This window comes from Alternaria triticimaculans, assembly GCF_023758025.1.
Source record: "Alternaria triticimaculans strain BMP 0046 chromosome Unknown scaffold_8, whole genome shotgun sequence".
NCBI lineage: Eukaryota > Fungi > Ascomycota > Dothideomycetes > Pleosporales > Pleosporaceae > Alternaria > Alternaria triticimaculans.
This window is the reverse complement of record NW_026055965.1, coordinates 445,961-462,353: the sequence shown is the minus strand read 5'-3', so window position 1 is coordinate 462,353 and position 16,393 is coordinate 445,961. Positions and strand designations below refer to the sequence as shown.

The 16,393-nt window shown below is 53.3% G+C and overlaps 6 protein-coding genes across 6 annotated transcripts; 1 reads left to right on the top strand and 5 right to left on the bottom strand.

The window, feature by feature from the left end:
• Positions 1 to 796: 796 nt before the first annotated feature.
• On the bottom strand, positions 797 to 2,543 carry J4E78_006078 (uncharacterized protein; the record flags this gene model as incomplete). The annotated part of the gene is made up of 3 exons (XM_049366692.1): positions 797 to 1,423; positions 1,481 to 1,800; positions 1,853 to 2,543. 3 exons carry the CDS (start codon positions 2,541 to 2,543, stop codon positions 797 to 799), a joined length of 1,638 nt encoding a protein of 545 aa, XP_049221398.1.
• A 1,018-nt stretch (positions 2,544 to 3,561) lies between these two features.
• J4E78_006077 (uncharacterized protein) lies at positions 3,562 to 4,117 on the bottom strand (the record flags this gene model as incomplete). The annotated part of the gene is made up of 3 exons (XM_049366691.1): positions 3,562 to 3,592; positions 3,641 to 3,866; positions 3,916 to 4,117. 3 exons carry the CDS (start codon positions 4,115 to 4,117, stop codon positions 3,562 to 3,564), a joined length of 459 nt encoding a protein of 152 aa, XP_049221397.1.
• A 302-nt stretch (positions 4,118 to 4,419) lies between these two features.
• On the bottom strand, positions 4,420 to 6,053 carry J4E78_006076 (uncharacterized protein; the record flags this gene model as incomplete). The annotated part of the gene is made up of 3 exons (XM_049366690.1): positions 4,420 to 5,255; positions 5,306 to 6,027; positions 6,049 to 6,053. The coding sequence occupies 3 exons, from the start codon at positions 6,051 to 6,053 to the stop codon at positions 4,420 to 4,422; spliced, it is 1,563 nt and encodes a 520-aa protein (XP_049221396.1).
• A 3,105-nt stretch (positions 6,054 to 9,158) lies between these two features.
• Positions 9,159 to 10,271, bottom strand: J4E78_006075 (uncharacterized protein; the record flags this gene model as incomplete). The annotated part of the gene is made up of 1 exon (XM_049366689.1): positions 9,159 to 10,271. The coding sequence occupies one exon, from the start codon at positions 10,269 to 10,271 to the stop codon at positions 9,159 to 9,161; it is 1,113 nt and encodes a 370-aa protein (XP_049221395.1).
• Positions 10,272 to 10,987: 716 nt separating this feature from the next.
• J4E78_006074 (uncharacterized protein) lies at positions 10,988 to 12,616 on the bottom strand (the record flags this gene model as incomplete). The annotated part of the gene is made up of 1 exon (XM_049366688.1): positions 10,988 to 12,616. The coding sequence occupies one exon, from the start codon at positions 12,614 to 12,616 to the stop codon at positions 10,988 to 10,990; it is 1,629 nt and encodes a 542-aa protein (XP_049221394.1).
• Positions 12,617 to 14,851: 2,235 nt separating this feature from the next.
• J4E78_006073 (uncharacterized protein) lies at positions 14,852 to 15,966 on the top strand (the record flags this gene model as incomplete). Its single annotated transcript, XM_049366687.1, has 3 exons — positions 14,852 to 15,338; positions 15,391 to 15,775; positions 15,885 to 15,966. 3 exons carry the CDS (start codon positions 14,852 to 14,854, stop codon positions 15,964 to 15,966), a joined length of 954 nt encoding a protein of 317 aa, XP_049221393.1.
• Between the last annotated feature and the right edge of the window lie 427 nt (positions 15,967 to 16,393).

Genomic DNA, 16,393 nt, shown 5'->3' with positions numbered 1-16,393 from the left:
ACCAAATAGCGCGCAAGGTGATATACCATCAGTCAAAGGCGTTGACGACGCGATGAGCAGGGCGTACTCTGGTCTGACTTGGTCTAAAGACGTCAGGCTCAGAGCCAGAGTCATCCTCGACAAGGTAACGAGCAGGACGCACTGTGGTGGTCTAATCTGGATCCGAGAACGACTGCGGCACATGGTAGGGTGTCGAGAAGATTGGAGGGTATGACGTCATGTAGGCTGGGGCGTTGTAGCCATAGACACCTCCTTAAAGTACTGGGGAGCCATATACCATAGGCATCGGTGTCTGATGATACCCGCACTGCGTGAACGGGGGATGAGGAGGACTCTGACTTGTCATTGGAGGATAGTAGCCGATTTCTGTCTACGCAATGATAGTACCGTCGGGCAACTTGAGTACTTGTTGCATCCGCAAAGATGCGTCGAAACCGGTGCTATAGCGGGGCACCTCTTCTAATTCTTCATCCGAGCTCTCCACCAGGCGCGAAGGCCGGCGCATCGAAGATTTCGCGTTAGATCTGGGTGTTGTTGCTGATTAATGTTAGATAGTGATACCCATAATCGTGTCGTAGGTTGTGCCACTTACCAGATATGCGAGCCTGTCTACAAGAGGAGCGAGTGAATATGTACCTGATTAAGCAAGGCTGACACAGTAGCGCGACACGATGACTGGAACCCGACTACACCAATTCGACGACGTTACGAATTTGCTAATTCTGCGCTACTTCCACATGTTTGTGGATTCCACGCCATAACTATGGGGAGAGTGAAGGGAAAGTAAGCTGTCTAGCTAGGCTGCGACCATCTCAACTGCGTCGAGACTGATACTCGGACTCAAATATCCCGTAGACGTCTTTCCAGAAATGACAGAGATCTTCAGTACCTGATACTCCCTCGCGCTCTTCACCCACGCACTTGCCGGCACACTGTACTCATAAACGTAGTTGTTGCCACGGTAGGTTCCAACAGTCAGACTTCTGGTATCGCCCTGACCCTTGTCTGACTGCAAAGCAGCGGTCCAGCTGTTCACCGCAATAGCCGGTCTTCCACCAGACATGCCCTCTGTGACACCGATTCTGATCTTTGCGCCATTGGCTAGTTGCGCATCGTTGAGGCGGAAGTAGACGAGGTGGTCGTTGTTGATGTCTTTCCACATGTAGCCGGGGAAGTTGGCGGCGGAGCTGGTACCGACGATGTAGTTGCTAGCATCCCATTTGGCGAGGCGCGAATCGGATGGATGCATGTATGTAGGCTTCATGGGGCTGTCGCCGAAGTTCAGGAAACCTTTAGGTGTACCATCCCATTCGCCGATTCGCCATACGACAGCTGTATCTGACGGGTCGTTGCAGGTGATCGTGTTCAGCGCTACGGTGCCTCCAGCAGTGACGGTAACAGTGCTAGTGTGAACCTCGAGCTCCTGCAATATCGGGTGAGTTCACGTCGGATCAAAGTTCTGATGGATGGCTGTACTTACACCCTTGTATACAGTCAACGTGTACGAGCCTGGCAGAATCTTGCTGATTCTCCAAGAGCCGGATGATGCGATGGCCCAGTATTGCGCCTGGGCACTCTTCAGACCGACAACATACTGATAACCGCTCTTTATGTTGGCCAAACCAACGCCAGCGACGGCACCACGTTGACTTGCCGGAACCCAGCCATCGATTCCAAGGGAGTCCATCCAGTCCCAGTTAGCGTTGCGAGCGAAGAGTGCGGTGCTCGGTGCGGCACCGCTATCCGTGAAGTGGAGGACGGAGGGACCTTGCAGGCCAAAGCGCATCACATCAGTATGACCTATAGCACATTAGCATCTGCTTTAGTCTAGGACAAGAGCGAATTTGCGTACCCATGTTGTAGTGGTAGATATCATAGAGATCTGGGCCACCGCTACCTCCGCGGCGCACCAAACTTCGGAAGAAAGGCCCGCCCGACGCCTTCTCATGATTCGACCTAATCATGTACATGCCGACATTTCGATTGGTGTACCCAACCCAGTCGTAGTCCATTGTGCGGCCATACAACTTGCCGGAGTAATGTTTGGACCATGTCTGGCCGTTGAGCCCGTTGATGTCGCCAGACTCAATGGCAGTGGCACCGTCCGGAACCCAGTCCGTGTCTTCGTTGATGTTGTTGGTAAAGATGTTTGGGGGGATGCGAAGGATGTATCGTGACACAGTAATGCTGCTGTCTTTCTTGTTCATGAAGATATAGACGTTGGGGTTGCCATAGCGGAAGACGAGAGTGTGAACGAGCGTTCCTACTTTCATCGTCACCTTGATGACGTTGGTGTATTGCTGAATGGTGACGGTGCCGGGTGCGAGGCCAGATTCCACGTGCGAATTCTTCGCGTTCTGGCCGTTGTACTCAACGCCACGGTACTTGATCGAGGTCATGTCGGCGTTTGACTTGCTGACCTTGACGACGAGATTCGCGTTCGTATCGATAACATAGTTTTTGCCGTCATCGGTGTAGCCCCAAGCTGCAAAAACAGCCGTAGGGGCCAGAAGCAGGGCAGTAACGGTCGCTAAGAACCGCATCTTGAAGACTGACTGATGGAAGACAACGAGCTGGAAACCTCATGTGGATTCATTGTACAAGACGGCTTTATAGCAATGTATTTGCTTTCCCACGTGTGTGCGCAGGTGGTTACCACACACCATCACAATACCATCTTTCCCGGTGGTAGTATTGTACACTCCACGTTAGTTACCCAAATCGAGGTGGCTCCGCCATTAGGATAGAGCACCTACGCCTTGCGGAGTAGTGCATGGTGCTGATTGTACAAGAGCCGAGCATGGGTATATACTTCGCCCCAGCGTTTGTAGTACTACTCCGAGTCTAGCACGTCTAGTACCCGCGTGCGCATCATATCATTGGTGGGGCTGGCTTTCGGTGTTTCGAAGCAAATCCGGGGAAATTCTCGAAATTAAGAAGGAAGCTTGGTAGGCATTAGCACCGCCGAGCACACAAGTATGAAGGCATTATGGGCAATCGTGGAGGTAAAGCGGTGCGGATAAAATTTGTGCAGAGGTGAAGCGGGGACCATGATGTGGAATGAGAATGGATGGGCTTGCAGGAGTGATGGATGAGGGCGAAAGGGAAAGGCCATGTCGCGGGCCGAGGTTATGCCGATTGGTGAAGTTTGCAGAGCCAGACCCCGTGCCTTGTGACTGCCCCTCATGGAAGGCACATGCCGTCGTGATGCACAATTTCAATGTTTCCTTCTCGACACAACCTGTAAAAGTCCATGCCGAATATGGCGCTACACCTCCTTGAATGACAAGATAAGAAGGTTTTTACAGATACTTTGGGCCACCGATGTCTGAAACTTTCAGGCGTCCAGGCACATGTCCGCTGTGTGCTGGCGATCCTGTGGTAATCTACGAATGCCATGCTTTTTCTCGGCGCAGAGTCAAATATGGTTTGCATCCGAACAAGTTTGGCTTTTGTGTTAATGTGTACGAGGAAGCTTGGTTTTGAACGCCACAAGGTTTGCTTTGCCGCCGTCACATGTGCCATCTCATCGCAACTCGCAACGCATTCCCAGCCTGACACTCAAACAAGCACGCCATTGACGTCCAACAAACTTCACATAGTCAGCTTCCATTCTACGGAATGAGGCGTCGTGACTCACGTTTCATCCTCACGCATCCGCTTTCGGAGCAACTCTGTCCGCTCCTCAGGCTGATTCTTGAACTTCTCAATCTCCTGCTGTGACAGCGGCTCTGGTAGAACCCCCGCGTCGGGCTCAAACCACTTTTCTTTGGGCGTCTTTGCACTGTCAGCAAATACTGGGCTCGTTATTTGGGCCCTGAAGTATTTTGGAAAGCGACTCAGAAAAGCTTCAATGAGGTCAGGTCCTGTGTGATATGATCAGTACTGAAACGCCCCGATAGGTAGGATGCTTACTGGGTCCTTCCGCAGAGAGCACCTTGCGATCTGCAGTCAGCGAGCGCAGAACGCCGTCGTTGCTTAGGAATGTGATGCTGAGGAAATCATTCTTGAAGCTTTTGAGAATGCGCGTGCCATCTCGCTGAAGTGAATCACTGGTGTCGTGGAATGGCACGCATCTTGGGGCGGATAGTAGTTCTTCAGTGTTTGAGTCGGTCATGATGTTCAAAGTGGAGATGAGGGAAATAACTTTTGATCGATTTCGGGGTATAGAAAACATAAAAGGGTATGATGCCATGACGCCGCCCGTAGCGACTGCAGATGAGCGTGGTTCGTCACTGGGCGGCCATGCGCTTACAAACAGATTGTCCTCCCTAGAAAACATTACAAGTAAATGAGCGCTGCGCCCTGTTACAATCATAAATAGCCATGCCCAAGCTGGCACACAGCTCGAACGTGAAGTGCAGGACGTAAGCACTAAGCGCAGGATGCGCATTCGCCCCAAACATTATCAATTCGTCATTATGACATCCGAGGCGCCCTGTCGATAGACATGCGAGCAGCAGCGATATCCATAGACATGCGGGGAGCGCGGCTGTCAATGGAGTGCCTCGACAGCTGGTAGCTCATGCGCCAGTCGAGCGGCAGGCGACCTTCGTTTGTGGTACGTCGAGAAGCGTGGCCGATAACGACGTGCATCTCGAACTTGTCCAAACCAGTCTTTTGCAAGTACGCTTCGTATCCCTCAGACTTGGAAGCCCGCTTCATCCACTCCTCACTCACCGCCGATGGGTAGACTACGCGCAACAGGGGCTCGGCACCACGGAATCGGTAGTATTGTCGGATGTCGTCGTGGGGAAACAGGTGCAAGTCAATCCTCTTCATCGGCCCGTTGACTGCGGTAAGCCAGCTTTGGTTGCTGTTGGCAGGGTTTGGCAGCAGCTTGTTGAGCTCGCCAACGATCTCAGAGATGCTGCGGAAGACAACTCCCTCAGTGGAGGTGAAGCGACAATCGGTGCGACGTGTGCGGACAAGGCATCGGATGAGCGGCAACAGGTCAATGGGCTCCATGTCGAAGCACGCAGCATCGATGTCCAAAGAGACATGGCCCTTGAGCGAATCAATCTTGACCAGGTTCGACTTCTGGCTCCACAGGTCGATGATGTAGTGTGCCTTCTCCGCGTATATCGGTAGGAACTCCTCGCGAAGCTGGTGGCATACCTGCGTAAGGTTGTAGTATTGTCTCCGCTTGGTCGGGGTGGCTTCGCCTTCGCGTTGGACCAGTGCCGGATCATCGTGACGGCACATCCTGATGGGCACCTCCTCGCTCATGCGCTCGTAGATGCGGTTCCTTATCTCTGTGTGATATTAGCGCGTGTGTGCATTTATGGGCTAGGGAGTAACATACCTGGCGGCATGTCGAGGAAGCAAAGTGGTGCGGTCTTCTTGGGTGCCGGGATGTCTTCAACAACATCGTCAACGTCGGAACTGGTGGATGTGACTTCATCGATAGCCAGTTCTGGTGTCTCATCGTGTACAGACGGGGTACTCGGTTCGGGTTGCTGCTCGGGGGTGATCGCACGGGTTTCTGGTTCAGGTGTCGCACATCGCACAGGCGCAGCGGCGGCAATGTCGTGGACTTCAGGCTCGACTTGGGTATAGGCGACGGGAGTCGAGTTCCATGGCTCCTGTTCAGGGGTGGCGCAGCGAACAGGCGGGGTGACTGCACGAGCATGGTGTTCCTCGTGCTTTTGGTCGAGTTGCTGCGAAGGCTCCTGCTCCTCGGCTACTGACGATGTGTCTTGCTTTGTGGCGGATGTAGCTGTGACTAGGACCCTCTGTTCGACCATCCATCCTGCACTTGGTTTCGACTTCTCCGAAATGACAGCCAGCTCGACATCATCGTTCTTGCTGCCGCGACTCTCAACACTAGACCGTACACTTGCGCTCACTGGATTCGCGGCGCGCTCAAAACGGTCTTCATTGGGCGCGGTGATGTCGCTCGGCTTCTCAATCGTGGGGTGAAGGGTGGTTGCAGTAGTTCCATGCGCGTTGCTGGGCTCGGGCGTCGCGTCGTTTGTTTCAAGCGGCTCTGTTGACGTCTCACGCGTCCGTCTCGCCCGACCACAACTGAAAAGGTCGCCCAAAAACGACATGGCTGCTCTTCCACACCACCACGGCGAGTGCGTGGGTATTAGGAATAAGTACTGTGGGCAAGTCGCACAAAAGTAAAGAGACCGGCACAACCGTCTATTGGGGCACCTGCTAGCTCATATGTTTCTTCAGTCAGGATTGCGGCATCGAGTGAGAACAAAGGCTAAACCCTTTCAATGGTCGATGAAACGCATTGGGCGAATGAAGTCGTCGGTAAGATTGCTATCACACTGAGATGACCGGGGTGGGGCACGTGCTTTACCCCTGATCAGCGCCTCCGATCCCCACTTTCGATGAGGCTTATCTTATCTGCCTTGCAGCGGCAGATTCACAATTCCAGCGCCTGGCATCATGCCCGCATCTTGTCCGGCCTGCCGGTAGTCGCCGGGACGGTGCGCGCAGGTGATGTGTCTGGCGCAACTTACATGTCGATTAAGGTTGCCATGAAAGTTTGTCTGTGACCCGTTCACACGCGGTCAATGGGCTCATCTCGGACTAGCGAAAATCGCCGAAGAAAAAGCTTCGGTCACTTGAGCGTCCATGGCGGAATTATTTGATTCTCTATACCTTTATTGTCTAACGCAAAGCTCTTCGGGTACGTGCATGCTTGACCAGACATCGCAGCCTAACGATTTGCGGAAATGTCCAACGCGCGACGTCATTGCCAACCACGATCCACCACCACGGGAACTGTCAGGCCGGAGCACCTCATCAAATATTCTCGGGCCATCTTCGATATGCGACATACATACGGGAAAATGAATATACGATACCAGACGATCAACAAATACTGGCAGGCCACGATCCACCGGGACTAAAGACGATCTGCAACGATTGGACCCATCTGCAGGGCAGCAGCTCCCTTCTCAACGTCTCCCAGCATTTTGGCGTTCTCACGCATCTTGCAGTACGTCCAAGCCGCCACCTGGAGCGCCAGTAACCCGGTCAAGATCTCCGAGTTGTTGATATACGTAGTGTATGGCGCGCCTTCATTGTGTGGGTGATAGTATCGGAGGCACAGGACGCGTACCGCGTTCTCGAAGAGGTGGTAGTAGGCTAGTCGAATGATCGCGTCCTGGGTTGATACCAATTCTGTCGTATTCCAGATCATCGTCCAGTCGAATCGAGGCTTGACGATATGGTTGCGGTCGGTTGCTGCGGGATCACCAGACACGCCTTCCCAAACATTGTTGAGGAATGTTCCCAAAGACGTACATTCCCAAGCACGGAGGTCAATGAAATCTGTAAGGACGAGGATGTTCAAAGGTGATATTGCAAGCCAGGGAATAATCCAGTCTAGGGATCGCAGCTTCAAATGCAGCATACCTGAGAATATGGCTAAAAATCGCACGATGAGGCTGGTAGCTAAGAGGCAGTGAAGAAGCTGGTGCTTCATTTTCTCGAATGAGCGCGAATAGCAGGTGGAGAGTCCGATGAGGCTGAAGGAGATGAAGAGCCAGGTGAGTTGGCTCGGTGCTTCGAACATGTCTTTGATGATATTTGCTGCGTCTTCTGAATGATGAAGATCTCCGTACAAGTACTCATGATCTGATTTTCTCAAGTCTGGTATGGATTGCCTACCAAAAAGAATGTCGCATGCGGCAAGTGAGATCAGCCATGGTAGTATTACTAAACACCCAGTAGTGCCGGTCAGCATGATGTGTGTTTAACGGTGCGATCGACGTCGGAATTTGTTGAATGTGGAAGGTTGTGGCGTGAATATTGGAGGGTGCATGTTGACTTTATCTAGGATGGTGTACGCCTATGTCTTCGGCAGGTCCGCTACCACGAACCATCATTGCGTCCGTCCATGGTTCGGCGGTATCACGACCAAGACAGTAGACCAATCATATTATGAGTCTGCGTAATCATAGTGACGAAGCGTTCCCTTCGACCAATGCGCGAATGTGTGAATAAACTTACCAATATGGACTAGCGCATTATGGCGGACGCCCCCGAGGTCACTCTCTCACCAGGTTCTTCAGTCATACGTATCAACTCCCACCGGTTACCACAGCACACAACTACAACCAAACTTCAGCCTCGACCCGCACCATCTCGCAGTCGCCATGCAGACAGAAAACACGCACTCACTGCGCCGACTTGGTACCAAACAAGATGCGACAAAGCTCGGCTTTATGGATCTACCCGGAGGTAAAGCAGCAACTCTTTAGGTCGACAAATACCAGTGCGCTAACATTCACTGCAGAATTGCGCAACACGATATACTCATATTGTGAGACACCTAGAAACGAGAGCTTAAGTCGCCGATCACCTTCGGTGGACGAAATAGGGCATCGGACCTACTTCCATCTCTGCCAGGTCAATGACCAAATTCGTCAGGAAGCGCTTCCATTGCAATACCTTAACTTCACACATCAATTCCCTCTCAAAGATCTTGCCGCCTATGTGGACACGTTTCTGGTACCGCATAAAGGACACTCCCTGGTCGGTAGTGCCTCCTTCACCTTCCAACCCGATCGACATTTCTCTCGCTTCAACATTACTCCGCTTGCCCGCATGTGTAAGAGGCACCCGAAATTCGCCGTCAGACTCAATGGCTTCAGCTCTGTCCCCTCGGATTTTTCTATACGCTCGGATCTGCTCATAGCGCGAGCACGCAATCTCGACATGCAGTTCCATAAATCAATCGATCGCTTTCGAGTTCCATCCACAGGTTTGGAAAGTTTCACTGCCTCTCAGCGTAGATGGAGCGAGTATCTCGACAATGCTGTCGAGGGAATATGGATTCATGATGACAACAACCGGCTCAATGTAGACATAGTGGTCAAGTCCGAGGCATCTGAACCGTGGATGGACGATTTCGCCAAGCCCAATTGCTGGCGCTGGCGCTGGATCTGTGATCACCCTCACTACAGGAAGGGATACGAGGCGTGGGTACACAAAACTGGGGCTCCATGGCTATGTACAGAGAGCATCTTTTCTGTCAGAGTGGCGAGTTCGGTCCGAGTGTAGCTGTTCAAATGACAGCTACATGGACATGGCTTCTGTTTCGTTACTGGAAGTGAAGTGAGATTTGAAGGAGTTGCTCAGCTTATACTTTGCCACGCTAGCACTAAATGAAACCCTGTCTCAACCATTCACGTCTAACCCTGCTGCCACAAACTCGTAGTATGTCCCTGAAAGCTAACCCCATCAATCTCCCTAATCTCCTCATTACTCAACCTCCACCCCAGCGCCGCACAATTGCTAACAGCCTGCTCTTCCTTCCTCACACCACATACCGGCGTAATACCCTTGCACATATTGTAGTTCAGCGCAACAGCACTCTGAGGTACACCGCGCTTATCCGCAATCTTCTTCAGCACCGCGTTGACAGGCTCAATGTCCTTCATATCGTAGCTGGAGAAGCGGTATGACTTTGGCGGCGGGTTGTCAGATGTGTATTTACCCGTAAGCCGACCTTGGGCGAGCGAGGAGTAGGACTGCAAGACGATACCGCGTTCTTTGCAGGTCTGGAGGAGACCAGAAAGTTCTGGTTCGCGGCGGAGGACGGAGAACTCGACTTGGTTGATGGCGAGGGGAACGCCGTATTTGGCTAGTTCCTCTTGCATCTTTATCATGTCTGCGAGACTGTAGTTTGCCACTCCAACGGTCTTGGTCATGCCCTTTTCCACGCACTCGGCCATGCCTTTGGCGATCATGGGGATGGTTTGAAGGTGAATGGGGCCATGCACGAGGTATATGTCGATGTAATCGAGGCCGAAGTTCTTGAGTGAGGTTTCGAGCTTCTTGAGGGGGGCCATGGTGGGGTGGAGGACGTCTTTTGCTTGGGGTACGACAAAGTACTTGTCTTGCATGACGAAACTGTCTCTTGGCATGTCCTTGACTAGTCTTCCGCAGATTGTCTCGCTCATGCCTGTGCCGTAGACTTGGGCGGTGTCGATGAAGTTGACCCCTTTGCTAACGCAGTGCTTCCATGCTGCGGCGACATGGGGCTCTTCCTCGGGCTTCCAGTGCCAGGTAGAAGTGTCGCCCCAAGGCCAGGCACCGATGCACAGTTGCGGAGCGTGGACATCTCCGTTCTTGCCCTTGTATGTGACCTTTTTGTCGGCGGTTGGGATCCAGTCTACTGGCATGACAGCTGCGAGACCATCAAAGGAAGGGTCGACTGGGTTAGGCTTGGTGTGCTTGCCGCTGTGGATACCAGTGACGGCTGACATCCCAGAGGATAGACCAGCTTGAAGGACGTGCTGCATCTTTGCGATTCGATAGTACTGGGATTCTCGTACGACAAAAGAATCCTACTTGGACCTGAAATCGAGACAGCACGTCCTGATATCTATTGTTATACTCGCGCAGCATGTAGATCGACGACACGGCAAGTCGTCGGCATCATGGCGAGCACCTTGTATGATGCGGCGATGATTCTTACATTCATTTCCGGCCTATACGCAGCGGTTGTTCCTGCATGGGTACCACAAGTTCGGGAATAGATCCATAAGACCTTAATGTATAGGCGGCAAAACGGCGTGATGTTTGAAGTGGATGCCGGGATGATGCGCAGGTGATGTCATGCCTCGACCACGTTCTGTTATGTGGGTACTCACGACAGAGACCTGCCAAACCAGTGTCAGAAGTGCAAGGAACGTCTTGATATTTTCTGGAGGCATATACTAGGACCTAAATGTAGGGTCAGCGGTTGTCGTTGGTAGTCGCGGTCGTTCCTCGGTGGTGGCCGTGACCTATTTCCCGAAAAGGCAGTCGCGTTCACCTGTCACGACAGTTCCTGAAAGACAACAACGCGCATGACTCTCGATGTTTTTCGTTTTGCGACGCGTCGAGTTAGCATCTCTAGGCGAACTGGACACTGTGACGAGGCTGTAAAAGGAACAAAGCGAGATCTTGAGGTGGACTACTTCGTAGCCTGTGGAGGTAAAAGCTTAATTCATATATCCAGAAGAACGTGAAGTCTTTACAAGATGCTGTTGTCCGCACATGTAAATGCGCCGTTAACATCTGTTGTGGCAAACGTGTTCATCAAAGCGCGGATACTGGCGTACATGCCAGGTACCATCATGAAGAGCGTGACCGACATGATGAACACGTTGAGAGCGGCCGTCGCAAGCTTCTTTGTACTTGATCGCCACTTGCCGTTCCAGTTGAGATGGAACCAGAAAAGCACAGTAACACCCCAGGTGAACCATGATAGCAGAAGCGCGGCGGAAATGTTGAGAAGGGAGCTGAACACCGGAATGGCGTTGGCGAGGATCCACACGACGACCCAGAACAGGGTAACCGAGAAGATCCAGACAGCCCATTCAGTCTTGTTACCGACGTCACCCATTGCGATGGAAGCGCGGCGGCCACGCGACGACCCGGACGCGCTAGATGAGACTTCAGCGTTGAAGCTTCCATCTTTCTTGGCCTGGCGAGTGCCGATCTCGCGCAGGAAGAAGACGTGCAGGTAGCGCGCGGCGGTCATGCCGAACACCAAACCAGTGCCAAGGAGTCCAACAAAGATGATTCCGTAAGCGACCTTTGCCATCAAGGGTTGGAGAGATCCGAGCGCTGGCGAAGCGACGGATTCACCGGAAAGGGCGTAGACGACCGCAGCGACGATGCAGTAGATAGTGGTAGTGGCGCACTTCTCAATGGTGACAGCGCGTGGGTAGTCGCGAGAGGGGTCCTCCATCTCAGCAAGGACAGTCGGGAACGCTTGATTGCCGCTGAAAGCAAAGGCGATGTTCAGGAACGCCGCGACAGCTTCAGTGAAGGTGGGACTTCCGATAGCTTTCAGGTTGAGAGGTGCTCCCGCATTGCGGGGACCCTGAACACCAAGCACAATCATGACGAACATGACGGCCGAGAAGATGGAGATGGTGCAGGGCCACGATGCCCATGACACGAAACGCATACTACGCGGTACGCACATGGCCCACATGGCAATGGCCGCAACGACCGAGAAGGCGACCGTGCAGGTCGCGTGTTCGCTGACGGTGTTGAGACCGATCGAAATAGTGACCACTGCCGATGCGCTGATGAGAGCCATGTTGATGAGGAAGCCAATGGCAAAGACAGCTTCGAGCCAGGGACCGCCGAGGACGCGTCCGTAGTCGACAATGTTGAGCATGTAAGGATACTTGCGCCAGTACTGAACGAGATTGTAGGCAGTGTACAAGCTAAGCATCCCCATACCGACAATGGCAATGATACCCGGGAAGAACCCAAGGGTGTTCAGAGCGGCTGGCAATGACAAGATACCGATGCCGATCTCATTGGTCATGAAGATGATGACAGTTTGTGTTGTGTTGAGTTTCTTCGTTCCTGCACTGCTTGTGGGGCGTTTGCTTGCATTTTGGATATCGGATACGTCGCCTAGGTTCGTGTCGTGCTCGGAGGAGGTTTCGAGCTTTTCGGGGTCTCCGTGCTTCTTTTGTCGCAAAGGGTCTTCCGGATCGTGAGTAGGGTCTGCTGCAAGGGCTACTGTAGGTCGCTGGGCAGATACGGGCAGATCATTGAGAGCTTTGGGCTTGTTGTCGAGGTCGTGTGTATGTTGCATGGGAAGGTTGCCGTGGGCAGAAGGGACGTCTTTGTGATCCATGGTTAGAGGGAGACCAAGCACTTACGCCTGCATGTACCGAGTGAGTGTGGTCGAGACGGGGGAATCGAAGTGACGAGGAAGATGCGACCAAGAAACGAACTTGTCAATGGAGACGTTTGAGGAGGGCCAAGTTGAGAGGATAAATAGATGCGGGAAAGAACGATAGACTGGTCACAGCGCATCGTGGAGGAAACCAAGGACATGGAGAATTACGTATTAACGCACATCGCACGCGGACCAAGACAGTAGCTGGTAGTAGCGTATCGTAGAATGTGTCCGCACTTTAACGGGGACTGTGCACCCAATGATGGCTGGTCTTGGAGGCAGGGTCTCGCGGAGGCGTGGAGACGGAATGGTACTTTTATCCACTTCAGGTATGTGGGCCTCCCTAGATGCCGTATAGATGAAGCTCTTAGTAAAGGAACCGAGCTGGTGTTTCGCGAAACGCGCAAGTGCGGCATGCTGGGTCCTTCCGGACGATGCGCAGCCTTCCCACGCTGCCGTTCCTATCAAACGATGCAACATGATGCGGAGAAGGGTCTTGGTGACGTCTGATGGTCATCCACGTCGGGAGCGACCGCGCTAGCGAGAGCCGCATCTGACAACGCGAGAACCGCGCCGAAGCAGGCCGGTGTCACACCCGACAGCTTGGCCGCTGTCGTCATCGGTCTGGGCATGTTGCGATGAAGTCCATCAAGCCCAAGTCCTCACATAGCCATGTGTAGGTGTGAGCGTGTCCCAGATTACAGGAACCCTCCGAGTATTCAGACGATGGACAGACGTTGATCCAGTGTATAGGCCATTTCCGGGAGGAAATGGGAAGGAACCCGAAGGATCCATCCGCGACAAGGACATGCCGCGTCGCATTGGCAGTGAATGCGAAAATTTCGCGCGGTAAAACATCGGCTGCAGTCCATAATCTCATCATGTTACATCCAGTGAAAGTGAGGCACTTGGAAACCGGAGTGCACGGACGGTTGGCATGGCGGAGGAGTTGGGAGAGCCAAGGCCAGTCTTATGCGATAAACTTCGACGGCAAATGTCCGCTTCGAGTGTTGATAGGTTCGCAGACATGTCCAGAGGCACTTTCATCCCATACTAGAGGCCGTGGACGAGATGAAGAACCCGGTCGAGAATTGATTTCTCCTTCAATGGTCGCTGTGCGAAGACACAGTGCCGTGTATTTCGGTAGATGGTCGCATAAGGTGTTGAATCGAAATAGCCAACAGTACGGTTTCCATGGGTCGCAGCACATCAATCATTACTCCGGTTCCGCTGCAAGGTACCGATTTGGATGTATCTGTGGAGTCGCATGTCGCAAGGGAAGTCGCATAGGAAGACGCAGTGTTCTGCTGCTGGCATGTCGCTTTGGAAAGATGAATCGTGTCGCTCTTGGAATAGACCTTGTTGGCCAGAAAGGCTGTTAATTCAGTCAGTAAGACGTGGGGAAGACCGAGTATCTCTCCGGAATATCTGGAGCAGGTAGGTCAGACGAGAGTAAGATATTGAAGTCAGTGTGGGATGAAGTCGTGGGTATTGTCGGTTGTTGGTCGCATGGAGTAGGAGTTGACGAGAGGCCCCTATCGAGTGGGCACGCATTTCGGGTTACGCGTCAGCTGAGTCATGCGCCTTCATTTTCCCATCTGTCGCTTCCTCATACGCGATCTTCGATCCACCGATCCTCAGACCTCGGCCACAATCGCGATCTTACACTGTGCCGCTTCTTCTTCTTCTTCTCTCTTATCGCAAAGGATGTCTCGCGTTTCCGCACGCACTGTACCCTCTGCAGGTTCCCAAGGTGCGGCGCAGGAGTGGCTGTGAGGCGGCTGTGAGGCGCACCGGGGCCCTAATAGCCGTTCTTTCCGGGCGGGACGGCGCCAAAAAGCTTGGCCTACGACTATCATCACCATTCTCAAACCTTTCGGGGCCACGCAGGAGCGTCAAGCATGTCGACTCCCTGCTTGGCACGTTGTGGTACGCGCATGCCTTTCCCCAGGAATGACAGGAGGTGAAACGAGATCGATGGCTAGTCCCCACCTCATCTTCGACGTTGCTTCCACGGCTTCTCCATCTTGTCACCTTCCGCCGACTTTCCCTTTGCCGTGTGTTTGAGCGAGAGTCTGCCGTGTTCCCTGCTTGTTCGATAATCCGCCCCCGACATACTTGCCGCTATTGCCGTCGTTGACGAGTCACTCATTTTTGCGTTGCTCCCTCCTCTCATTCTCCACATTCACCATGATACCCCGGATAGCGCTTTCGGCGCTTTTGTACGCCTCCACCGCATTCGCCGTGTGCACCAAGCTCGAAGACTGCCCCCAGTTTGAGGCCCTCAAGACCGACGAATGCCAAACCTACCATCATTTCCTCGCCCGCGGCTCTACCTCGCCATACCCGGGCCACGTCATCGAGACAGTCGGCAAAGTGTGCAATGCGCTCAACACCAAGGAAAACCCCAAGGCCTGCGGATATGAGGATGTGCAGTACTGGGCCATGAACGGCGGAGAGCGATGGTGCATATCGTCGCACGAGGGGGCTATGAATGGCGCCGAGCAGATGAGGAACTACACTGCGAGGTGTCCGGACAGCCACCTCATTGTGATGGGTTTCAGCCAGGGTGGAAGTGTCGCGCTCGACGTGCTCGGTGGTGGTGGCGGTCCACTCTGGGGCTGCACTCAGGAAGACAACCCACCCATGAACATCTCAAGTGCGCCCGGATCCAAGGGTGCGACTCCGATCTTATGTCAACGTCGAGACCTATACTAACATTTCCGCAGTCGTAGCAGCACTTGCTTTCGGCCCCACGCGACGATCCGCAAACCAGTCCTTCACCCACGGCGGCGGCGAGATCTCGGATGGCGGCGCGCCACGAACCGCAGAGCAGAACGCCGGTCTCCAACCCTACGCTGACGCTGGCAAGCTCCGCGAGTACTGCCAGCCTGGCGACCCTATCTGCGCACCCCATACCAAGGACAAGGACATGTCCAAGCACCTGAACTACTTCGACCTGTTCGGCGACGAGGCAGCGCAATGGGTCATTGACCTCGCAAAGAAAGCCGAGAGCGGAGACCGAACCTCAGGCGCGAAGAGCATGCTCCACCAGACCGTCTCGCACCCCATTGCCAACGTCTTCGTCCTGATCTTCGTGCTATTCGCCATATAGTAAGTTCATTCCATACACTCGCAGTAGTACCATAGAAGCGCGATAGACGGAGCGGCGTTAAGAAGACGGACTTTGGAATCATACAGAATGAAGACTTATACCTTGCAGTTTTGCAGTGAGGAAGTTCGCCGTATGGAAGACCACACGCTTCCCCATGTACACCCGCGTCAGCTCGACCGAATCCGTATGAGCACGATCAGCCCCGTTCCACCGCCGGATCCGAGTTGGACAGACACACGTTGCAGGTCTTGGAGATGCTTGGCGCCAAAGGTGTGGCTTCGCAGAGCCGCATATCCGGGACGAGGCACCGCCACACCAGCCAAGGATGGGAGAGAGATCTTTGAAGAAGAATGACGGATGCTTGAATGCGGGACGCGCCCAATATGTACATTTGTCGTACATGCCGAAATACCCTTCAATTGTACCATACTATATGGATATAGCTACATTTAGTACCAGTCGACCGGATCGGCTAATCAGGATATATTAACTTCGCATCTGGCCCTTTCCCGCAATCTCCGTATCCCGTCCACCAGGCTCCCGACCCATCGCATTGTAACACCTTATCGTACGCAGGCTTATACCTCATGCAGGGAAAACCCTTGAGCCTGTCTGAA